Genomic DNA, 25349 nt, shown 5'->3' on the forward strand with positions numbered 1-25349 from the left:
GGGGAACACCTTTGCTTCTTATATTAGCCATCCCAAACTGGTTTTCTAGATCCTATACTTGATAGCGTAGCTCCATGTTCTTGTCCTGTAGCTCTAACAGTTTACAGGGATATGCATCAAGTTCCTCTTCATGTGATTTGTTAGTTTGTTCTGTATTTGTGACCCTTTCCCCCAATTCGCTCACCTCTCTAGTAAGACTCTTAATGTCAGCTGCCATGATCTGTTTAAGGGTCACAATATTTGTCCGCAGGACGCCAGAGAGACTCTAGAAAAGTGCGGTTGACCGGCTGGTCTCCATTGGCTGATTCGTTAGCATTATCCGCCATTGGTAATGTCAAGGAAAAGGTCCCCTTGTGGCGATCTGACTTCTTGCCCTTGAGCCTGGTGAGGAGAATCTTTATAGTGGCATTGTCTTTAGCATTGCATGAGTCAGCCATGGTGATATCAATAATAAGAGCGGGTGGTCTCAGAACCTAAAAAGAAAAACAGTTCAGCCATGCAAATGGTGGCGGCAAATATTCAGGGACTAATAATGTTCCTACCAGGTCTACCCCAAAAAGTCAGAGTGGGGGTTTATGCTGCCAAGATTCCAGGTTCCTGCCAGTGTAATGTGGGTAGGGTTGTACCACAATACATGGTCAGTCAAGTATTCCAAATGGCGCACTGTGATTGGCCAACAGAAGGGAATGCTGCAAGCAGCTAGGATACCAGTCAAAACAACGCTGTATGGAGACCCTCGTACGTAGAGGGATGGTTCAGAGTACTTCTAGATTGAGGGTCAACAAATGATCAGTGTCAGAGATAGCACCTGGGGCAGTTATAAATAATGGGGACACCCTTAGTGGATCGTCATTGTCATCAGTGGGGAGAACAGGGGTGCCCTCCCTCACCTTCAGGATGTGGTCGGCAGTACTTGACTAGTGCTCAACAGGGAACCACTCCACAAGGCGCCTGACAGGCCCCAATATCATTTTGGGGGTCCTCTAAGGAGCCCCCCAGTAAATGGTTTCCTGAAACTCACACTGGAATCTGTGTCGTTGCATGATTCCAACATGTTTGATAACAAACATGACCAGGTTTGGGCAGCCATTATGTAGTTGTACATCTCGACTTGCCAGTTCCCACTACATATCTTATAATGGCTGCCTGCATTTACAAAGCCCAGAGAATAGATTCTGAGGTTTGTAGAGGTACCCCTGGTCATGCAGGAATACTCACACATTTAGAACCATGCACCCTTCCCTTGGACTGAAGTGCCTACGTTTGAGGTGACTTATACGTTAAAAGTACAGTGACCAGGATATAAGGGAAACCTTTATCGCAAGTGAAAGGTGCAAGCACCATTTCACACAGAGCCAGTTTGCATTGGATCCCATGGGTGGCATAATACATGCTGCAGCCCTTGGGAGACCTCTGGTGTACCAAAGCCCTGGGTACCTCAGTACCATATAGTAGGGACTTAAAATGGTAACCCAGTATGCCAATTGTGGGGCGTACAAAGTACTTACCATGGAATTTAGAAGCGAGAGTGCAGCCACTAAGGTCCTGATTAGATAGATCCCAGTGAACTACAGTCAAAACACACTGACAGCAGTCATAAAGTGGGGATATCTATGCCAGAAAGATACTACTTTCCTAAACCTCTCTTTCACCCTCCATAATTCTGCTAAGCACAGGTTCCTATGATATGATACCACTAAATCTGTGATTATCACGTACAACATGTCAACATTTGCCTCACAAGATCAAAATAAAGTCAAAATACTTCTACCACTACACCCCACATGTCGTGTGCTGTAATCCATGAGGGCAAGCGCTCTAGCGTCCCATGCATTGATAGTACGGCTATATAAATGTTCCAATACGAGACATAAAATTTCCTGGTGATATACAAGAAAGCTTTTACATGTCCTATACCACCTTAGAGAAAAGAGATATTTTCTCACCTGAGCTAGGAGACGGAATAGGGGACTGTTCTGATCCTGAGGAAAATGGGAAAATTGCTAATTATTACAAGACACACAAGTGAGCAAACAGTGGAACCTTTCAGGATGTCTAGGTCAGAGAGGTAAATATGAAGCACTGAACTAAAATATAGAATGCTCCACCTCACTGCAGTGAGGAATGTGGAGTGTCTATAGGAAAATAGAGAAATACATTATAATGTAAGGTACTGCACTTGAAAATAGAGCACTGCTTTAAGATCTTCGATACTGCCTAGAAGAAAAAGTCACTTACCGTCATTAGCAATCTTTCAAGTGGATACTCTGTCTACATGCAGATTCCTCAATTTTGATATATCGCAGATGTCAGACTGAATTTTGAAACTTTTCAATAGTTCGCCACTTCAATAGGAGAATGTAGGAGCCGTATCTACCTACTGGAGAAGAGCCAGATGATCCTCCGGCATGCGGTGGTATAGCGGTGGCATGTTTGGAGGGGTAGTCTCGAATGGGAGGGAATAGCCCCTTCGGACTATTTGCAAAACCCACCGACGTGATAGTGCGCCAGTTAGAAAGGGGGGCGCAATGGCGAATCCTGCTGCCCATTGGTGTTTGATGGGCCTGAAAAGTCGGACTTGGGGGGTTTGGTAGACTGGCCCACCCGCTGGCCCTCGGAACCATGACGTTGGTTCAAACATCACCAGCCGCGCAAGGGTAGGCCAACCTGTTGCGACCTGTAGCTTTGTAGGGGAGCACTCCTTCCGTAGCCACAAAAGGGGAGAAAAGCAGACTGCGCTGGGTGTCTGGAGAGCCCAAGGACTTGGCCGTACTCCCTGAGTCCTTGAAACGCTCTAGAGCATTGTCCACTTTGTCGCCAAAAAGGGCTGTAGCCAACCCGCTTCTGTGGGACTTCTCAATAAGCAAACCAAAGGCAGGGTAGCAGGATGTCCCATCTCTGACTGAGCTTTTCAGGGAGACCCTTAATCATGCCCTTTACGGTCTTGTTGAATCTCTCAACTGGACCATTGCATTGTGGATGATAGGGTGTGGTGAACTTGTAGTTCACACCACATTCCTTCCACATTGCAGTCAGGTATCCCGACATAAAGTTTGCACCTCTGTCTGAGACAACCTCTGTAGGAGAGTAGGGTCTGCTTCCTATGGTCACCCCCACTTTTTGCTTTTGCTTCACTGGTTTTCGACTTAGATGTGGCTGTGGGCCTGCTAATCAGACCCACAGCCCAGATGCACTCTCTCTAAATTCACACCATGTACTCTAGGTACATCCACAAATGGGAATTGATTCACCTTATCAGCCCTTGTAGAAGTGTACCGTAGGTACTCAGGTCATAGGTGTAACCAAGGCCTACCAGGGGCTGCAGCATGTATTATGCCACCCCTGGCTGGCCACTCAAATCGACACAACTGGCTGATCACTCAGCTGGGGCAAGGTCGTGTAACCACCCCTTGCTTAGGTGTAGTATTCCTATACCTACTTACATGTAGACACATAGTAACCTATAAGTCACTCCTATGGCAGGCCTTAACAATCCTGAAGGCAGAGTGCTTGGTTATGTGTGAGATGGTGCTCTAGCATGAGCTGAGCCTGTCTGCAGCTTTCGGAACCATGTCCTTATAGCTGTTCTATGATATCGCCATACCATATACTCTTAAGTGCATTATAATCCTCGCGGTTAGATGCTAACTTTGGTTTGGCTTTATCCAAACATGTCGTGTAAGGAGTCATACGCTTTGGAATACTACCCCCTCGCCAATTCTGGTGACGGGGGTAGCATTCCACCCTTCTAGAGGGAGAAGACATGTTAAGTCCAACAATCCCGGTGAAAGTTAACCATATCACCAGCATCACAAAATGGATTCTGCTGCCACAGACACAAGTCTGACCTCCTGCTGCTGGGAGTCCTTCCAGTCACGGAGGTTTGGACAATAGGTTTCCTGCTTGGGGAGGTGCGAGCACCACCCCAGACAGGAGGATGTGTATTGGGACAGGGAGGGCTGAATAGATTGAGACACTGCCTGAGGCACACTAGGTGCTTCATGCATACCCCAGTTCAAACCGGTTGCTGGGGCACTCCAGCCCCAGCTCTGGCGCGAAACTGGACAAAGGAAAGGGGGTGTAACCACCCCCCTTCCTGGTCCCACCCATAGGAGGGACATAGTGAGCAAACCAGCCCCCTTTAGTTGTATAAAGGTAGGAGCTGACCCAGGAGACTTTAGATTAATCCTGGAATCGAACTGAAGACGAAACTCTGGACCCTTCGACATTCACCTGAGCTGAAGACTGAAGAATCTCCCTTCTGGCCAAGGAGTGACCACCCTGGGCAACCAGGCACCATCCAGCAACTCAACGGCTTGCTTTGTCCCCGTTCCCGCCGGAACCCGAGCACAGAGCATGACAGGACCTCGACTCCCGGACCTCTCTGACCCCACTGAACAACTCCAGCACAGCTGAGTCCCCTGGAAGGCGTCGGAACCCGTGGAACCAGGCAACTTGGAAAGCCTTCAACTTTCTAACCGCGCAGCTCTTGAGGTCTCCCCGAAGCTGTGCACTGAGGACTGAGACACCCTGACACCGAGCTCCACCTGCACCGAAGACCAGCCCTCCACACGCCACGAGATCTGCGTGGGGCCCTTCTGCTTGTGTTCTGCTCGACGCATTGTCCCAGTTGCTGGCCAGTTGGCTAGTAGCCCTGTGACGACGATCCTTTGAAAATCCATCGCTAGTCTGGTTGCTCCAGACTGACCCTCGCTTCCCTGAAAAGGTGAAGTACCTCAGACCCTCCTTGTCTGCACCAGAAGCCTTTTTTGTATCCTGCGTGGGTTTCCTTTGCTTAGGCTTGTTGGCTCTGATATTGAAGCCGACCCCTCCATCTGCGAGAACCTTTGTGGGACAGCTCCTCTCCAGCACCTGGTCGTCCTCGACGCCTCCTGGTCCGCGTGGCTGCAACAACAAGCTTCATGACAGCACCTGATTGCTCCTCGACGACGTCTGGTTCCTTCCTGGTTCCACCCGGTCACTGGCTAGTGACCTAGACCATGTCCCCTCTGCTTTCAGGTCTCCTTCATCCTCGATCCACCCTTGGATCCACACGGACATCTTCCACCTGTTCGCCTGCAGCATCTTTCTTCACAGGCTCCATAGACTTCAACGGCGAAACCCGACACATCTTCACACCTCTGCACCTGCTTCCTGTGGGTGAGGTAACGCGAGTATTTCGGTGCTCTCAAGAGTATTGACTATCCAAGTGTCTAGGTTTTTAGTTGTTTCCTTCTAGCTAGACCGGAAGTGTCCTAAATCTTCATTTACTTACCTTTTACGTTCCTATTGACTTTCTTTTGACTCTCGCATGAGAGTACTGACTCTGCACGCGCCGCCTGTGGGCCTCCTACTCCTAACCTAAGGGTCAGATAGTGTAGCCCCAGCGATTCCCTAGGCCCTAGGCCTCCTCCTTTCCCAAGTCGTGGTTCTTATACCACTTACTTAGTATATGGTTTTAAGCGGCCCTAGAGCCTAACTGTAAATTGTGCTATTTAAAGTATTTCTGAGTATAACTTGTTATGTGCTTTTGCCTCTGATCTCATAAAGAGTTCAGAGGAGTGTGTTAGTAAATAAATACATATATATTTTATATATATATATCCTGTGTGGTGTCCTTTCATTTGATATTCAAGGGGTTACATATGGTAAAACAGCTGGCTTTACACGCCCTCAAGAGTCTTTTAGCCTAAGACTGTTCGGTCCACGCTACCTCTAGGATAGTTGGTCTATAAGGTTGACTTTACAACCATCACCATAAGGGTTGTTTGGACTGGTGCAAGGTGCTCACTAGAAAAGTGAACATCATATACCCGGCCAACTTCTCACATTGGTGTGCAGGGGTTGGGATTAGAGCTTGCTGTTGTTTTACCACTTGTAATCTTGAGATATCATTTGAAAGATCACATAGGTACCTGTAGGTACATATAAAAACAAGTCTTAGCATACTTAAGTTCTACTGAACTTAGCTGTTGTAGAGCCTGGGCCTAGCACACCCTGACTACAACTCCTAGAAAGGTTATGTAGGAAAACAAATAGTGTAGGTAGGTGCAACACCCCACCTCACTAGAAACCATGTCTCATCCAGTGAACCCCAGTGGTTCTCTGCCTGAAGAAGTAGATCCCTTGAGGACTACTTCAAGATATGAAGCCTTAGCATTCCAAGAATTGAGACAATTGTATACTTCTAGAAGGCTAAAACAGGGTTCAGACCCTACCCTCAGGTTCCTGGTTGAGCTCTTAGAAGAGTATGATGCTCAATAGCCACTTAAGACAGGTGACACAGGCAGTGCAGATGAAGTCCTTCCCTCCTCAGATGATAATGCTGGTACTGTGGTACCAGAAGAAGAAGAGGAGACAGAAGGAGGTGATTCTGATCTTGAGACAAACAGTCAGGTCTTAGTCAGGAGACATAGTCAGGCTAACTTAAGCATACATGGGAGTCAGTATGGGCAGCCCTCATACAGACCCCCAAGTGGGCTTACCCAGAGGCAGAGAAGAGGGAGATCCCACTCCAGGGAATCTCTTGTCTCTCATGCATCAAACAGCTCTCATGCCCTTACTCAGAGGGGGATGACTTCCCCTTAGAGAAGGGAAGAAGAGGCAAAGATGAGAGAAGCTGCTCTTAGGATTGAAAGACAGGAACTTGAGGTTGCCCTGGCCAAAGAGAAGCTTGCTTGTGCTAGAGAGCATAGAGAGAGTGGGTTAGAACCCACTGGTGGCAGCAATATCCCTAAGGATAAAGATAGGTCCTATGAGAATAGAAACCTAAGCAAGATTGTGCCCCCCTACAAAGAAGGGGATGACATCCACAAGTGGATAACTGCTTTGGAGAGGGCCTGCAAAGTGCAGCAGGTACCCCAAAGTCAGTGGGCAGCAATCTTATGGCTCTCCTTTTTAGAAAAAGGTAGAGACAAGCTCCTCACAGTTAGTGATGGGGATGCTAACAACTACTCTGTCCTGAAGAATGCTCTGATTGATGGTGTGAGAAGTTGGCCTGATATATGATGTTCACTAGTTCTAGTGACCACCTTGTATCAGTCCAAACAACCCTTATGGTGATTGGTTGTAAGTCAACCTTATAGACCAGCTATCCTAGTAGCGTGGACAAAAGCAGTCTTTAGGCTAAACTCTTTATGGCATGTGAAGCCAGCTGTTTTACCACATATAACCTTTGAATACCAAATGAAAAGGACACCACACAGGTAGTTATGAAAATAAACAGTTATTTATTAACTAACAACACCTCTGAACTCTTTATGAGGTCAGAGGGCTAAGCACATGACAATACTTAAAAGGAAATACGAGTTCGCACAATATTTACAAGGGCGCCTTAGGGGCGCGGCAAACCATATACTCAAAACAATGGAATGCGAGGGAGGAAAGTACTGTAAGGAGATCCAGAGGCTGGAGGATCGCTGGGACTACGCTACAAACTAGGTAAGTAAGGAGCAGGAGGCCCACGGGACTCACGTGCAGAGTGGAAACTCTCACGCGGGATGCGTACCAACGTCTATGGATCGTACAGTTTAGAAAGTTACGGATTCCGGACGAACCCGGCTGGATGGAGGGAAAACAACAGTGGACCTGGACACTAGGATAGTGTACACAGACTTCAGCACCTAGAAGCTTTAGTTACCTAACCCACAGGCTGCGGGTGCATAGGGCTGAAGTTGCGTCGGGTTTGCTGTGTTGATCCCGGTGATGCCTGAAACAATGAGTTGCTGGCAGGCAGCCAGATGGAGGAGTCCGGTGGTTCCAAGGATGGAACTAGGAAGAAGAAGTCCTGAAAGGGAAGGGGACAAAGTCTTGGTCACTAGCCAGTGACGGTGCTGGAACCAGGAGGGAACCAGATGCTGTTGCCGCAGTCAGGTGAAGAAAGGGTCGCTTCTCTCTGCAGCTGTGTGGTCCAGGAGCTGTTCTTCACGACCAGGCTGGAGGCACGAGCTGTCCCACGCAGTCTGCTGCTGTTGGCGGTGTCGGATTGTCGATCTGGACAGTAGGCCTTGGCAAATGTAAGCCACGAGTTGGAGCAAAGATGGCATCTGGTGCGGACCAGGAGGGTCCGGGGTGCTTCTCGTTCACAGGGAACCAAGGGCCAGTCTGGGGGACCAGACTAGCAGTGTCGGATTCTTCGGGTCGTCGTCTCAGAGGTCACAGGCCAGCCGGCGAGTGACCAGACAACAGGAAGAGCAGCAACCAGGCAAAAGGGCCCCACGCAGATCTCGTGGATGCTGGGGGGCTGGTCTTTGGTGCAGGAGCTGCGTCGGTGTAGGGCTTCTCAAACCCCAATGCACTCACTCGAGGATCCCTCGGCGGTCGTGCTGGAAGCGCTGTGCAGGTTTTCTCAAGATGGCCGTCTCCACGTTGCTCGTCGCACCCACGGGTCCCAGCTGTGCTGTGGATGTGGGTAGAGGTCAGAGAGGTCTGGAGGTCCGGGTCTTGTTGAGCTGGGCCGTCGGATTCCGGGATGGAAGGACTTGCAGCAAACCGCACAGGAGCTTCATGGTGCCTGCGAAGCAGGATGGTCACTCCCTGACCATAGGGGAGATTCTTCAGTCTTCTGGAATCAGGATGTCGAAGGTCAAGAGTTTCTGCGTGGAAGTAGTCAAGATTAATCTGATTTGGAATGGGACCAGCTCCTACCTTTATCCGGCTAAAGGGGGCTTCACTACGACTAGGTCCCTCCTCTGGGTGGGACCAGGAAGGGGGTGGTTACACCCCCTTTCCTTTGTCCGATCTGTTGCCAGCTCTGGGGCTGGAGTGCCCCAGGAACTGGTTCTGACCGGTGTATGTACAGGACACCTTGTGTGCCCCAGGCATGTCTCATTCCTTTGAGCCCTGTCCTACCAAATACACAAAATCCTGTCTGGGGTGGTGCTAGCACCTCCCAAGGCAGGAAACCCTTTGTCCAAGCCTCCCTCGCTGGAAGGACTCCAAGCAGCAGGAGGTCAGACTTGTGTCTGTAGTGGCAGCATCAATTTTGTGATGCTGAGGCTCGAGTTAACTTTAACCGGGGTTCACAGTTACATACATGTCGTGTCCCTCTAGAAGGGTGGAATGCTAACCCCGTCACCAGAATTGGCGGGGGTTAGTATTCCAATTCGTATGACACCTTACTCGACATGTTTTGATAATGCGCTTCCAAAGTTAGCAAATAACCGCGAGGATTATAATGCACTTAAGAGTATATGGTACGCGTTATCATGGAACAGCTATTAGGACTTGGTTCCGCAAGCTGCAAACGGGCTCAGCTCATGCCAGAGCACATCTCACATAATTCCAAGCACTCTGCCTTCAGAATTGACAAGGCCTGCCATAGGAGTGACTGATAGGAATTATGTGTCCATTTTAGGGTTAGATATAGAGATACTATATCTAAAACAAAGGGTGATTACACCACCTTGCCCCAGCTGTCGGGCAGCCAGTTGTGTCAGATTTGGATGGCCAGCCAGGGGTGGCATAATACATGCTTCAGCCCCTGGTAGGCCCTGGGTACACTTATGCCCTGGATACCTAAGGTATGCTGTACAGGGACTGATAAGGTGGCCCAGTACCAATCAGTAAATGCACCTAAGGTACATGCTTGTCAATTTAGAGAGAGAACAGCTAGGCTGTGGGTCTGATTGGCAGGCCCACAGCCAGGGAAAGTCGTAAACCAGTGAAGAAAAAGGCACAAAAATCGGGGATGACCATAGGATTGCAGACCCCACTCTCCTACAGATGGGTTTGGCCTAACCACTGAACAGTATAGGTTGTTGTTCAGAGATACCCAGAAGACACAGACTCAGGACTGGACTGATTTTTTTGATTGTGCCACTAAGGCTCTGGAAGGCTGGTTATTGGGAAGTGAAGTTAAGGACTATACAGGATTGTATAGTTTGATCATGAGAGAGCAAATACTTAACAATTGTCATAACCAGTTATTGCATCAATACCTGATTGACTCTGATCTGACCTCTCCCCAAGAATTGGGAAAGAAGGCAGACAAATGGGTCAGAACCAGGATTAAGCAGAAAAACCAGAACCAAGGGGGTGATCAGAAAAAGGCAGACCAGAAGGGTAATGAGCAGAAACAAGAAGTCTTCACCAGGCCCCCAAAAGGCACAGGGGGAGGGTGGCTCCAAAAGGAACAAACAGAAACAAGAAGGCCAAAATAAGCCCTGGTGTGGATACTGTAAGTCAGTCTCTCACTGGTTTAGTGAGTGCACCAAAAAGGGAACAGCACCAACCACCATTGCTCCTAAGGCAACTGTTCCCCCTAGTCCAGCTGTTAGTGGTGGTTCCCAGCAAAAGGGTGTAGTAGGGTTGACCTTGGGAACTGAGATGGACCCTGGCCTAGTCAGAGTACCAACTCAGGCTGTTCTTGTCTGTGATGGGGACATAGCCATGTCCTCTACTGTAAGTCCCAGTAATCTGAGCAAGTACAGGCAGACACCTTTTATAAATGAAAAGATGGCTCAGGCCTACAGGGACACATGTGCCAGTGTCACCATGGTGACACCTAACTTTGTGGGACCTGATCAGATCATACTAGGTGAGAAGTACCTAGTGATCAATGCTAGCAATGCCACTACTTCCCATAGTGTGGCAATTGTGAACTTCTCCTGGGGAGGGGTAAGTGGCCTCAAGAAAGTTGTTGTGAGTTCAGACCTTCCAGTAGAGTGTCTGTTGGGAAATGGTCTTGAAACCTTAGTTTGGTCTGAGGTGGAGTATAGGACCCATGCAGAAATGCTGGGAATATCAGCGCATGTCCTTGCTGTGACCAGGTCACAGGCCAAAAAGTGCTTACTTGAATAAGTGCTGGATCTTGGAACAATAGACCAGACACTACCCAAGAGAAAGAGCAAGAGGGGTAAGGCAGTGCCTTCCCCCCTGCCTCAGGTGGAGGATATGCCCTCACAGGAGGATGATTCTGAGATCCAAGAGGGAACTGACCTAGAAGAACTTGAGCCTGATCAGGTTGAGTTTCTTGGGACAGGGGGTCCCTCAAGGGCAGATCTGAGGCACAATTAGATTGTTCCTCTCTTGAAACCCTCAGACAGCGGGCTGCTGCTGAGGCTGCTGGGAATGCTCAAGGTACCCATAAAGTGTATTGGGATGATGGGCTCCTTTATTCAGAGGCTAGAGACCCCAAGCCTGGTGCTTCCAGGAGGTTGGTCATACCTCTGCAATTTAGGGGCTTCCTTCTTACCTTGGCCCATGATATTCCCCTAGCAGGACACCTGGGCCAGAACAAGACTTGGGACAGGCTTGTCCCTCAATTTCACTGGCCCCATATGTCAGAAGATACCAAGGAGTTTTGTCGCTCCTGTGTTATCTGCCAAGCCAGTGGCAAATCAGGTGGCACAAAAAGGCCCCCCTCATACCACTACCTGTGGTGGGGGTACCCTTTGAAAGAGTGGAGATAGACATTGTAGGACCAATGGACCCCCAAATAGCATCTGGGCACAGATTTATACTGGTGGTAGTGGATCATGCCACCAGGTATCCAGAAGCTATTCCCCTGAGGCCCACAACAGCTCCTGTTGTGGCAAGGGCCCTACTTGGAGTCTTCTCCAGAGTGGGGTTTCCAAAGCAGGTTGTCTCTGACAGAGGTGCAAACTTCATGTCAGGATATTTAACTGTAATGTGGAAGGAGTGTGGTGTCAACTATAAGTTCACCACCCCCTATCACCCACAGTGTAATGGGCTTGTGGAAAGATTCAACAAGACCCTCAAAGGGATGATAAAGGGGTTACCTGAAAAGCTGAGGCGAAGATGGGACATCCTTTTACCCTGCCTTCTGTTTGCTTACAGAGAGGTCCCACAAAAGGGGGTTGGCTACAGCCCTTTTGAGCTTTTGTTTGGGCATCCTGTAAGAGGACCCCTATGTCTTGTGAAGGAAGGATGGGAGTTACCTCTCAAAAAGCCTAAGCTTGACATAGTGGACTATGTACTTGATCTCCGCTCCAGGATGGCTGAGTATATGGAGAAGGCTTCCAAAAACCTTGAGGCCAGCCAAGAATTTCAAAAAGCTTGGCATGACGAAAAGGCTGTACTGACTGTGTATCACCCAGGGCAGAAGGTGTGGGTGTTGGAGCCAGTGGCCCCAGCAGCTCTCCAAGACAGATGGTCTGGACCCTACACCATTATTGAACAAAAGGGAGAGGTCACCTATCTGGTTGACCTTGAAACTCCCAGGAGCCCTCACAGAGTACTTCATGTGAACAGGCTCAAGGCATTTGTCGACTGGGAGGCAATGAGCTTGCTCATGGCCACAGATGAGGGACAGGAGGAAGAGAGTGACCCTCTCCCAGACCTGCTCACTCAGAACCCTGATGATGGGTCAGTAGATGGTGTAGTCTTTTCTGACAGCCTCTCTGAGCATCAACACGAGGATTGTAAACAGGTTCTTCAATCCTTCAGACAAATGCTCTCTCTGACACCCAATCAGACAAACTGGTGCACCCATGAGGTGGACACTGGTGACAGTCTGCCTATAAAGAGTAAAATCTACAGGCAACCTGACCACGTCAGGGACTGCATAAAGCAAGAAGTACAAAAGATGTTGGAATTGGGAGTCATTGAACCCTCAGAGAGCCCTTGGGCTAGTCCTGTAGTCCTAGTACCTAAACCCAGGATGGTAAGAGAGAGATGAGGTTTTGTGTAGACTACAGGGGTCTCAATGCTGTCACTAAGACAGATGCCCATCCAATACCAAGAGCAGATGAACTCATAGATAAATTGGCTTCTGCCAAATTCTTGAGTACATTTGACCTGACAGCTGGTTATTGGCAAATCAGGTTAGCTGAGGATGCCAAGGCCAAAACAGCATTTTCGGCCCCAGGAGGTCATTACCAGTTTGTGGTGATGCCCTTTGGTTTGAAAAATGCACCTGCCACTTTTCAAAGGTTGGTGAGCCAAGTTCTCTCTGGGCTGGATGACTTCTGTGCAGCATATCTAGATGATATTGCTGTCTTTAGCTCCACCTGGGAGGATCACCTGATCCACCTGAGGAAAGTTTTGGAGGCTCTGCAAAAGACAGGCCTCACTATCAAGGCTACCAAGTGCCAGATAGGGCAGAGTCAAGTTGTATACTTGGGCCACCTTGTAGGTGGAGGCCAAGTTCAACCTTTGGAGAGCAAGATACAGGCCATAAAGGACTGGGCTCCTCCAACCACCCAGACACAGGTCAGAGCTTTCTTGGGCCTGTCTGGTTACTATAGGAAATTTGTCAGAAATTATGGAACCATTGTGACTCCACTTAATGACCTGACAAGTAAGAAAATGCCAAAGAAAGTTCAGTGGACAGTTAGCTGTCAGAAGGCATTCGATGACCTAAAGCAGGCCATGTGCACTGCACCTATTCTCAAGAGTCCAGACTACTCCAAGCCATTCATTGTCCAAACAGATGCTTCTGAGTTGGGTGTGGGAGCTGTTCTTTCTCAACTGAATATTGATGGTCATGACCAGCCCATTGCTTTTATAAGTAGAAGGCTGACCCCTAGAGAGAAACGTTGGTCAGCTATTGAGAGGGAGGCCTTTGCTGTGGTTTGGGCCCTGAAGAAGTTGAGGCCATACTTGTTTGGTACTCACTTCAAGATTCAGACCGACCATAAGCCCCTCTTATGGCTAAATCAAATGAAGGGTGAAAACCCCAAACTTCTTAGGTGGTCCATTTCCCTACAGGGGATGGACTTTGCAGTGGAGCACCGCCCAGGGACTGACCATGGTAATGCAGATGGTCTCTTCAGGTACTTCCACACTTCCACTTAGAACAAGAAGACTCACCTGGTCAAGGTTAGTTTAATGTCCCTAAGTTTGGGGGGGGGGGTTATGTAGGAGAGTGGAGTCTGCAATCCTATGGTCACCCCAGATTTTTGCTTTTTGCTTCACTGGTTTACGACTTTCCCTGGCTGTGGGCCTGCTAATCAGACCCACAGCCTAGCTGTTCTCTCTCTAAATTGACAAGCATGTACCTTAGGTGCATTTACCAATTGGTACTGTGCCACCTTATCAGTCCCTGTACAGCATACCTTAGGTATCCAGGGCATAGGTGCACCCAGGGCCTGCCAGGGGCTGCAGCATGTATTATGCCACCCCTGGCTGGCCACCCAAATCTGACACAACTGGCTGCACGACAGCTGGGGCAAGGTGGTGTAATCACCCTTTGCTTTAGATATAGTATCTCTATATCTAACCCTAAAATGGACACATAATTCCTATCAGTCACTCCTATGGCAGGCCTTATCAATCCTGAAGGCAGAGTGCTTGAATTATGTGAGATGGTGCTCTGGCATGAGCTGAGCCCATTTGCAGCTAGCGGAACCAAGTCCTAATAGCTGTTCCATGATAACGCTATACCATATACTCTTAAGTGCATTATGTACCTCGCGGTCAAATGCTAACTTTGGCATAGCATTATCAAAACATGTCGAGTAAGGTGTCATACGAATTGGAATACTAACCCCTCGCCAATTCTGGCGACGGGGTGAGCATTCCACCCTTCTAGAGGGACACGACATGTAGGTAACTGTGAACCCCGGTTAAAGTTAACTTGAGCCTCAGCATCACAAAATGGATGCTGCCACCACAGACACAAGTCTGGCCTCCTGCTGCTGGGAGTCCTTCCAGCGAGGAGGGCGAGGACAAAGGGTTTCCTGTCAGGGGCGGTGCCAGCACCATCCCAGACAGGATTTTGTGTATCCTAGGTAGGCAGTTCTGAGAGGAAGGTGTCTGCAAGTGGCACCCCGGTGCTCACTGTGCATATGCCGGCTCAAACCAGTTCCAGGGGCACCCCAGCCCCTGAGCTGGGGAGAGGCTGGACAAAGGAGAGGGGTGTAACCACCCCCCTCCTGGTCCCACCCATGGGCAGGACCTAGTCGCGTGCCAGCCCCTTTTCTTAGGATAAAGATAGGAGCGGGCCCCCTTCCCAAATTAGATAATCTTGAATCTTGAACTACTTTCCACGAAAGGAACTCTTGACATTCTCTGAAGACTCTTCCTTGTGGCTAAGGAGTAGCCACCCTGCACCAGCAGGCACCACCTAAGCGGTTGCGGTTTGCTGCACGTCCATCCTCAGGATCAAGACTGACCAGCTCGACGAGACCCTGATTCCCTGCCATCTCTGACCTCTACCTGCCTCATCAGCCCAGCTGAGATTCGTGGGTGCGACGAGACCTGAGGGACCGGCTATCCTCAAGACCTGCACGACGCTTAACCAGCACGACCGCCGAGGGATCCTCGAGTGAGTGCACAGGGGTTTGAGAAGCCCCAACCCTGAGCAGCTCCAGCACCGAAGTCCAGCCCCCCAGAATCCACGAGATCTGCGTGGGGCCCTTCTGCTTCTTTGCTGCTTGCCACATTGTCCGGTCACTTGCCCGTTGGCCAGTGGCCCTCCTGACGACGTACCACGACATTTCCACCGCTGGTCTAGGTCCTCTAGACTGGCCCTTGCGCCTTGTTCAACAAGAAGCGCCCTGGACCCTCCTGGTCCACTCCAGACGCCATTTTGACTCCACCGCGTGGGCTTGCCTTTGGCAAGGCTTGATGCTCCAATCCCGGATCCAGCATCGCCGACAGCAGCAGCCATCGTGGGACAGCTCGCACCTCCAGCCTGGTCGCCGACAACGCCTCCTGGCCCGTGTGACTGCAGAGTCCAGCGTCACCCACTCACCTGATCGCGGTGACTTCATCCGGTGCCATCCTGGTGCCCACACAATCACTGGCTAGTGATTGAGAACTGAGTCCCCTCTGCTTTCAGGTCGTCTTCATCACCGATCCAGCCTTGGATCACACAGAACATCTTCACTGGTCGCCTGCCAGCAACATCTTCTTTCAGGCTCCATAGACTACAACGAGAATCTCCAACGGCATTTGAACCCTATGCAGCCGCAGCCCCTGGGCTAGGTAACCCGAGCATTTTGGTGCTCCAACGTAGGTTCACTATCCTAGTGTCCAGATCCTTTTTCGTTTTTAGTCTACCTAGTCGGATTCGTCCGGAAACAGTAACTTTAGAATTACTAGCATCCATAGACTTTGTCCCGCATCCCGCATCCCGCGTAAGAGTTCACACTCTGCACCCGAGTTCCCTAGGCCTCCTGCTCCTAACCTTAGGGTTCAGTAAGGTAGTCCTAGCGGCCCTGAAGCCTCTGGATCGTGTTACTTACCTGCTAGTATTTCGCATTCCACTTTTAGAGTATATGGTTTTTCGTACCCCTCGGGCATTTGTGTTAATTGTGCAACTTGTAGTATTTTCTTAAGAGTTTTGTATTGTGCTTAGCTCCCTGACTCATAAAGAGTTCAGGGTAGACTTGTTATTAATAAATATACTTTATTTTTATACCAGCTTGTCTGGTGTCCTTTCACTTGGTGTTCAAGGGGTATATGTGATGGTAAACAGCTGGCTTAACACGCCCTCTAGAGTTTAGCCTAAAGACTGCTCTTGTCCATGCTACTAGGATAGCTGGTATATAAGGTTGACTTACAACCAATCATCATTAAGGGTTGTCTGGAATGATACACAGTGATCACTAGAATAGTGAGCACTATATATCAGGCCAACTTCTCACACTTCAGACATTTGTTTTCTCTGACCCCAAGTCAATCAAACTTGTGCACCCATGAGGTGGACACTGGTGACAGTATGCCTGTCAAGAGTAAGATATACAGGCAACCTGACCATGTCAGAGACTGCATAAGGACAGAGGTCCAAAAGATGTTGGAGCTGGGAGTTATTGAGCCCTCAGAGAGCCCTTGGGCCAGTCCAGTAGTCCTGGTGCCAAAACCCCACACCCAAGATGGTGCCCGAGTTGAAGTTCAAATTCAGTAACGTTTTAATCAGCCCATAACATTAGTGAGCACGGTCGAGGCTGGGCAAGTTTGCTTTAACCCCATATCTGCCGTCGAAAATTAGCTGTAATACTCGAGGGAGGTCTTTGCATCCATGAGATTCTCGATCGCGATCCCCTTGTAGTTCCTGTGGCCAGGAGGCTGCTTTCTCCTCACCTGCTGCCCTGCTCGCTCTCTGACCCTTTACACAAGAGGCATGTGCACACACATAGAAGCCCCGCACCACACACTAGCAGTATCAAACGTTTTTCCCGCCCTTTCCCAACTATGATGGACAGCTCACTCAAGGGACCTCGGCGCCTTTTGGCGCGGTGGTAAAATTACAGGCACACATGGTCAGTGGGGACTAATCTTCTGGCCCTTTAAGCAGCTGCAGTGTACGAAAAGCACTATACATTTACACAACGAGGAAGCACTTACTGATTAGCCAGTACTCTAGTTGAGTAGAGGTATTGCACAAAACGGTGGCATCTTCGTAGATAATTATGCAGGGCAGGATTCATTGTGGCACGAGGCTCCTGTCACAAAAATTAAACCTCAACAGGAAGGACTTACAGATATAGCTGGTGCCCGAGTTGAAGTTCAAATTCAGTAACATTTTTAATCAGCCCAAAGCATTAGTGAGTACGATCGAGGCTGGGCAAATGTGCTTTAACCCCATATCTGCCGTCGAAAATTAGCTGTAATACTCGAGGGAGGTCTTTGCATCCATGAGTTTCTCGAGCGCGATCCCGTTGTAGTTCCTGTGGCCAGGAGGCTGCTTTCTCCTCACCTGCTGCCCTGCTCGCTCTCTAACCCTTTACACAAGAGGCATGTGCACACGCGTGGAAGCCCCGCACCACACACTAGCAGTATCAAACGTTTTTCCCGCCCTTTCCCAACTATGATGGACAGCTCACTCAATGGACCTCGGTGCCTTTTGGCTCGGTGGCAAACTTACAGGCACACATGGTCACTTGGGACAAATCATCTGGCCCTTTAGGCAGCTGCAGTGTAGGAAAAGCACTATACAGTTACCCAACGAGGTAGCACTTACTGATTAGCCAGTAGAAAGTACTCCAGTTAAGTAAGGTGCAAATCGCAAAGAAATCCGCGATATCGCAGGAAAATCCGCGAATTCGCGGATTGTTTTGAGATTTTGCGTGAATTCGCAGACCGCAGATCCGCAAAATTCGCCCATACTTATAAATGACCGTTAACATCCATAAATCACGTTTACAGTAACCCTACAGGGGCTCCAAAATGGGCCCAACCAGAAAATGAAACATTTTGGGGAATTCCCTTACTGTGGGTCACTAGCAGCCCCCGGCCCCTTGTGTAAACAGGGTGGGTCGGGATGTGTATATATAGGCTAATCCACCCACGACCTGGCGTTAATTACCAAGCATACATAGCATAGAGTCCACATGGAGATAACATCAATCATGAGATTTCCCACTTAGCCATGAACACAAGGTACATGCAGAAAAATGTTCATGCCAAACAAAGAAGTCCTGCAAATGTCCATCGTAGTTCAGTAGCCACCTCACCTTCAAAGATAAACCCAACATACGAAATGTAATAGCCCTACGGAGCATGAATGCCATAATAACAAAATACAAAGCACAGCATAGATCTCACATGTTCATCCCTCTAAGTCGGAGTCCACACCCCTCTATCGCAGCGTCTCCTGTCGCTCGATCCTACGTACATGTTGAAGAGCTTCTTTCGGTGTCATGAAGATACGTGCCTTCCCAGCATGTTGAATTCATAATCAGGCATGGTGAAGCATTGCGTATTGAATATGGAGCTCCTGTAGTTTCTTCTTGACCGCATGGAATTCTCTGCGGGCCTGTTGTACAGCGATAGTGAAGGCAGGAAAGAGCTCCACCTTCATGCCTTGGTAGTCGAGCTTGCCTTTTTCCCTAGCCAGACGGAGTGCTGTGTCCCGGTCCCAGTAATTCAGAAGTCTGGCAATTATGGGACGAGACAGGAAACCAGGCACTAGTCGAACAGCTAATGAGCGGTGAGCTCTTTTAACAATGAGCACCTTTGAAAAATGTTCGGCCCCCAGCAAGGTAGTAAGCAGCATTTCGACATACAACTCCTTGGGCCCAGTGTTGATGGATTCCTAAATACCAGTTATGCGGAGGGTATTTCTGCGAGAGCGGGCCTCAATGTCCTCATTCTTTGTTCTTATTACCTCCAGTAACTTCTCCATGTTGGTACAGGATGTGCCTATGACCTCCAAGCGATCCTCCGTGGTCGAGATGCGCTGTTCTGCTTTCGCGATCTATGACCCGTGCTTGTAGATCTTGGTCGCCATGGTATCCATGAGCAAGTTAAGGTGAACGATTTTGGCATTGATGGACTGCAAGCTCTGTTGCATGGTTAGCATCAGGCGCTCCAGCTTTGTAAACGTTCCGGGTTCAGGATCTGGGCCAGTGTCCGAGGCGTTTGAGGTCTGAGACTAAGTGTGCTTCTTAGCTTCAAAGTGCAGCTTACTCTGCTGTTTGTTTGTCTGCCCCATAGTTAGCTGCTTTTACTCGCCAATATAGTGGACTGGGGCATCACACAGGAAGCAGAGCACAGGAGACAGGTCCGTCCAATGTGTAGTGAAGGCTATGCTTGCCGCAGTGGCCGAACACCCTGGATACTCCTAGCACCAGCAGGTGAGTAAGATAAGGGCCGCAGGAACTAGCAGCGTGATAGATGTGTCTGCGTCAGTGGCGGATAGACAGAGAAGGTGCTAGTATTAGGCACTGCAGTGGGGTACAGACCTTAGTTCACTCACAGGGTGGGACCAGCACTATATACCACCGTTAATCTCATAATGCAGGCCTTAGTCCTGTTTCAGCAGAAGTCAGTCCAGCGATGCCCTCAGGCCTCCAATGGGCGCAGCGTGAAAGTGCACCATGCGGTGACAGGATGCAGTGAGGCCCGCAGCTGACGGCCTTTATCATATGTGGGGTTGTATCCTACACTGTGGCCGGGTTGGACAACAATTAGTATTTTCAAGAAAAAAGACCCGGTCACTGTTTTTGTTCTGCAGCTTTATTTTTGGGCGCAGAATCTCACCCTAAGGTATTTAATCCTTGGGTGCTTTACATTTTGTTTACAAGATAGTAAGAAAGGTTTTTTTTACAATATTTGAACAAATGTCCGAGGTTTACTCGCTGTCCTGCACAAAGGCCTATATTTACATATACTGAAAACAATTATTGAAATACAAAACAAACATTGAAATACTTCTAACAGTTACATGAAACATTCAACAAGTAATCATTATTGTCACTTGTCGTGATAGTACCCTACCAACGAATTCAACCAGGCCAATATAATACAATTTTTCCTCAAGGTATGGCCTAGTGGCGCAAAGGCATACAGTTTAATTTAATTCCCTTTATTTCATGTGAATTTTTTTATGAAGCCTTATGCGGAAAAAGAAACCATTCGTAATTTTAACGAATGTATGGGAAGCCGACGCGTTTCCGAGCCTGTATTTGACTTGTCAGGCTCTTCTTCAGGGCTTTGGGGTGGGCACCTGTATGAATGCAAGCGAAGGATAAACTTTAGTGTGGGACCTTCACGTATGTTGTCACTAGTGTAACACTTATCTGCAATTATTTTTACCTTCCTGTAGGGTTTGTGCGGGTTTAATCCATTTCTTGAACCTCTTGCTTGGGACATTTCACTGTAATCTGTAATATAAACAGTGATATTTGTTTCTGTTTCTGTCTAGGGGACAGCACATCATTAAGTTCAAGGGGATGCTTATGATGTAACTTACGTCATTTCTTGAACGGTATATGTCTTCCAATTTGTGGTTCTTTATTATGAGTGCTGAGCAGTCATCAATATCTGCAACATTAAATCGAGCGTTTTTTAGTTGGGGAGCTAAAGGATCTGCAGGCAAAGACCGCCGGCGAGCTGAAACGGTAGCATACACTTACTTCATTTTGGTTAAACTGGCGTGGAGCACCGAGATTTTCATAGAATGGGGCGCCACCTTTTCTATTCTTTTTCTGAGTTCACCGTTTGTGCTGTAGGGGCGAGCGGAATTTGAATTAGGGGGCATATCTTACACATGTCATGCTTTCTCTTTTCAAGCCGTTCGCAAGGATGTCAAGTACTTACTTTATTTTATTCACAATCGGGTTGAATGCCAAGCTTTCGGTAGGTGGGCGCCGCCTTTTTTCAATCTATTTTGAATTGCCGCTTGTGCTGAATGGGCAAATAAAACTTGTATTAGAAGGTATATCTCCCACAGATGTCGATATATCCTTGCGGGCGTGTGCGGCGTTTACCTGCGGTTTTCGATTTCGGTGCTTCCGTCTGCTAAAGTTTCACTCGTGTGAGTGATGGTTGCAATCACTTGACTGCTTAAAAGACAGACATGTGACCTGGCGTTTATGGGACATGTAGTCCAGAAACTAAATTATTCCAGGGGTCGTTCTTTATGTTTTTTAGCAGTGATCAGATTTACGTTTGACCTATTTACTGATTGTAGCATTCTCCGTATTCCTTCAAACCTGCACTCACGCAGTCGTACTTCAAAATCAGGTAAGCTTCTCTTTAATAGTAGAGCTTCTACATTTCCTCCTCTTGGTGGAGCTTTTATCTTTGACAATACTGACCATTTTAAATCCCTTGCTGAGTGTCCTTGGTCTATGCAGTGTTGGACCATTGGTGCATTCAACACCTTTTGTTTTATCCTTGATCTGTGTTGGGCCAGTCTTTGCGCAATTTGTTGTTTAGTTTTGCCAATGTAAAGTTTGTCGCAAGGACAAATAATTACATAGACAATGTTTTTACTTTTGCAGTTTGTGAACTCAGTATGAGTCCATCTGATGGTATTATGCTCAAACATGGAGCCTTCAATGGTGCTTGCGCACGATATGCAGGTTCCACATTTATGGTGGCCCTTCACTGGTTTTAATTTCCATAGTGTGTGCAAGTCACTCTTTGTTTGGGAGATACCCAGGTCTGCCCTGATTATTTGCTGCCCTATGTTCTTGTTCTTTCTTAGTGCAAACATAGGTTTGGGGAATGGAATGTTCAGATTTGATAATAAATGCCAATTTTTTAAGACTATTGATTTGAATTTGTTTGTGAGTGGGCCATATGTGGACACACACACCAGTTGTTCTAATGGCTTTTTGTCTTGTTTGGTTAATAGCACTTCCCTGGGCGTGAACCACGCGCGTTTAGTCGCGTGTTTTAGCATTTTTTTGGGGTATCCTCTTTTAGAAAGTTGATCACACAGCATTTCTGCGTGTATTAGGCAGTCTTCCTTTCTCGAACAGTTGCGCCTGGTTCGCAGCAACTGGCTGTATGGTAAGTTTTCTTTCAAGCTTTTTGGATGAAAGCTCCGGTAGTGGAGGATGGTATTTTTATCTGTTTTTTTGCGGTATAAGGTTGTTGCCAACTCGCTGTCCTGATGGAACACTTCTACATCTAGGAATGTTACGCATGTGTTACTGCTAGCCATACTGAATGTTATATCAGGGTGTCTGTTGTTCAACCATTCATGGAACTCAGTCAATTGTGTTTTAGTTCCTCTCCACTGGCACCAAACATCATCGATATAGCGATACCATCTGACAATGTGTATGCTATATGGATTGTGCTGGAAGATGAATCTTTCCTCATACAGTGCCATGGGGTGTCCTTATGCCCCAAAAATGGCGGTGCTCTTCATGGCATTGTATGAGGAAAGATTCATCTTCCAGCACAATCCATATAGCATACACATCGTCAGATGGCATCGCTATATCGATGATGTTTGGTGCCAGTGGAGTGGAACTAAAACACAATTGACTGAGTCGCCGCTCCCAAGTCACCAACATGGATCGCAGCCTCACAGCCTCAGCAGCAAATAGGGGTCGCACAGTTAGCAGCTCACCTTGACAATTAGAGTCGCCAAATGACAGCCGTTCTACATGTCATAGGGCTGCCGGTCAGCAATGTAGGATCCTCCCGCAATGTGCCGCGGGGGCGTGCAGCCAGCAAGCCGGTCAATATTGCCGGTTAGGCTCCGTGCGAGCAAATCACCATGCCGAGGGGGTAAGGTCAGCAGTCAGCATTCTCCGGGGCTGCCATCTTGACTCCAGCTAGGTCTGACAGAGTTTAAGCTGTTCGGTGCGTCCAATAGTCAGCATACAGACCCCAATGCATTCCTTTTTGCTTCCGGAGTAATGACTGATCGTTTTCAGCCGTGGATGGTGCCAAATTTAGCGGATGTTAGGCGGATTATAATCCCAACCAGCGGAGCTGCACTAAATTGCGGCCATCCTGCTCCGGGCTCTCTAGCGCCACCCCATGGGAGGCAATGTTAAGATATATAAAAGAAGCGCAACCAGTCTCAGAATACAGCCGCCGGGAATACCCTATAGATAACAGGGTAACCACAAGCAACACAAGAATGCACAAGGTCTAGGACACGAGGTATGGCACACACTGAAACTCAGAACATGATTAGTGTAGACACACAGACACGGAGAGGGATGGGTGGGGGAAAGGGACATAGCAGGGAATTACAAGGTTTTTGGTGTTAAAGAGGCATTCTTCAAGAAGGTACATTGTATAAATCGGGGAAGAGGCTTAAATGAAAATTTGGTATTGGATAATCCTACAATGAAGATTGGAAACGTATGTTTTTTGTTTCTTTTCCTTCTATACAAATGTTTCAATATTTGTCTGAAATATATTCCCTCAGCTTATGTTACAAATGCCAATAAACATATATATATATATGTATTTTTTAAAGTAGGGAAACCATTGAATACAGAGAGAAAAGGTTTATTATTCCCACCCCAGTCAGTGCTACAGTAGGGAAAGTGTTGAACTTCGGAGGGGATACATTTACTAATCCCATTCCAGGCTGGGTAACAATAGGAAAAGCACTGGACTTCAGAGGTGTAACATTTAGTGGCCGATTCCGATCTCGGTCGGAAGGGCTCCGAATCGGGTTCTGGATTAGCGGGTCGGATTCGGAGGCTGAATTACCGCCCGGTTCATACACGGGTCCGGACAATGAAGTACGATGCGAACAAGCGCGAAATCTCCGTCCGAATCGTTTCCAGGTCCGAACCGCTCCGTACGACCCGGCCGTAAGCTAACCGTGGCGCGCAATGGAGGTGTATTCCAACTGAGCAGAACGATGCTCGATTCCGACAGCTGGATCGAGTTGGAGCTTCTGGCTCGCAATAGTTCCCGGAGCTGGACTTTGGGGGTCCGCATCGGACCCCCTGTTACCCACAGCCTTACGGCTCGGACACAGGGGGAGACCCATGGGTCTCCCCAACACAGGCATGTACGGTGCGGATGGCACTGACGTGTACCCACTGTAGGGGGCGCACTTGTCCGGAACGTACCCATTCAGTCAATGGGGGTCCATGTACGCGTTGTACGACCGGCTCCCATTGACTTCAATGGGAGTCCGACCAAAACAAGTCCGACAGCATACGGCCGCATCGTACTCGCTCCGTCGGACTGTAGGAGTCCGGGTCCGTCGGAAAACACCCCGGATCCGGCTCGGTCGGAGTGATTTCCGACCCAGATCGGAATCGGCCCCTAACTGTTTCCACTCCAGTCTGTACAACTGTAGGGAAAGTGTTCAACGTCGAAAGGGTAAAGTTTATTATTGCCATTCTAGTATCTGTAACAGTAGGAAAAACATTGGACTTCAGAGGAATAACCTTTACAAATCCCTCTCCAGTTTGTGAAACAGTAGGGAAAGCGTTGGACTTTGGAGAGGGTAGATTTACTATTCCCACTCCAGTTTATATAACCGTAGGGAAAGCGTTGGACTTTAGAGGGATTACATGTAAAAGTCCCATTCCAATCTGTACAACAGTAGGGAAAGCGTTGGGCGTCGGAGGGGTAGGATTTACAATTCACATTACAGTCTGCGCAACAGTAGGGAAAGTACTTCACTTCAAACCCTTTACTTTTTTAAATAATCCTAATAATTTATTAAAAAACTATAATGGTCTTAATATAAAAATGTTAATTAAACAGAAAAATATATTTTGGAAAAATTAAACTATTTAAACAATTAACAAAATTAATAAACATTTTAGTAATTAATGCTCAAAAAATGTATTATTTAATAATTACTTAATTAACTGTCTGCCCTATCCCCCTACAAACTTAGCAACACACACCTAAAATATAACTAAAACTAATAAACATAGCAAAATTTACATGAATAATAATCAATTAAATAATCAACAATTAATAATCAATTGTTAATTACTTTACAAACTTCCAACCTTATACCCCTACAAATCCAGCAATACACATCTAAAATATAACTCAAAATATATATTTATTACACAACATACATAATTATTAATCAATTAATATATTAATGAAAACTATTAACAAATATGCACAAGTTACTACTTGTGTAACAATATATCTGTAAGAGACATTAGTTAGTGATAGATTCCTTACCTTAAAATATCCCCAGGCGTCAGACTGGATCCGGAAACTTTTGCGTAGCAGTACCCTTGCGCGTCGGTAGGCGTCGT

At 47.8% G+C, this 25349-nt stretch overlaps 1 protein-coding gene across 1 annotated transcript in view; it reads right to left on the bottom strand.

The window, feature by feature from the left end:
- LOC147703652 (uncharacterized) overlaps nucleotides 1-25349 on the bottom strand; it is a 1900603-nt gene that overhangs the window by 669 nt on the left and 1874585 nt on the right. Inside the window, exon 37 of the mRNA XM_086929537.1 lies at nucleotides 1947-1982. Coding sequence (XP_086785663.1) covers nucleotides 1947-1982 — 36 coding nt within the window. The remainder of the gene's footprint in view (nucleotides 1-1946; nucleotides 1983-25349) is intronic.

Source organism: Lissotriton vulgaris, chromosome 7 (genome assembly GCF_964263255.1).
Source record: "Lissotriton vulgaris chromosome 7, aLisVul1.2, whole genome shotgun sequence".
In the NCBI taxonomy this organism is placed as follows: domain Eukaryota; kingdom Metazoa; phylum Chordata; class Amphibia; order Caudata; family Salamandridae; genus Lissotriton; species Lissotriton vulgaris.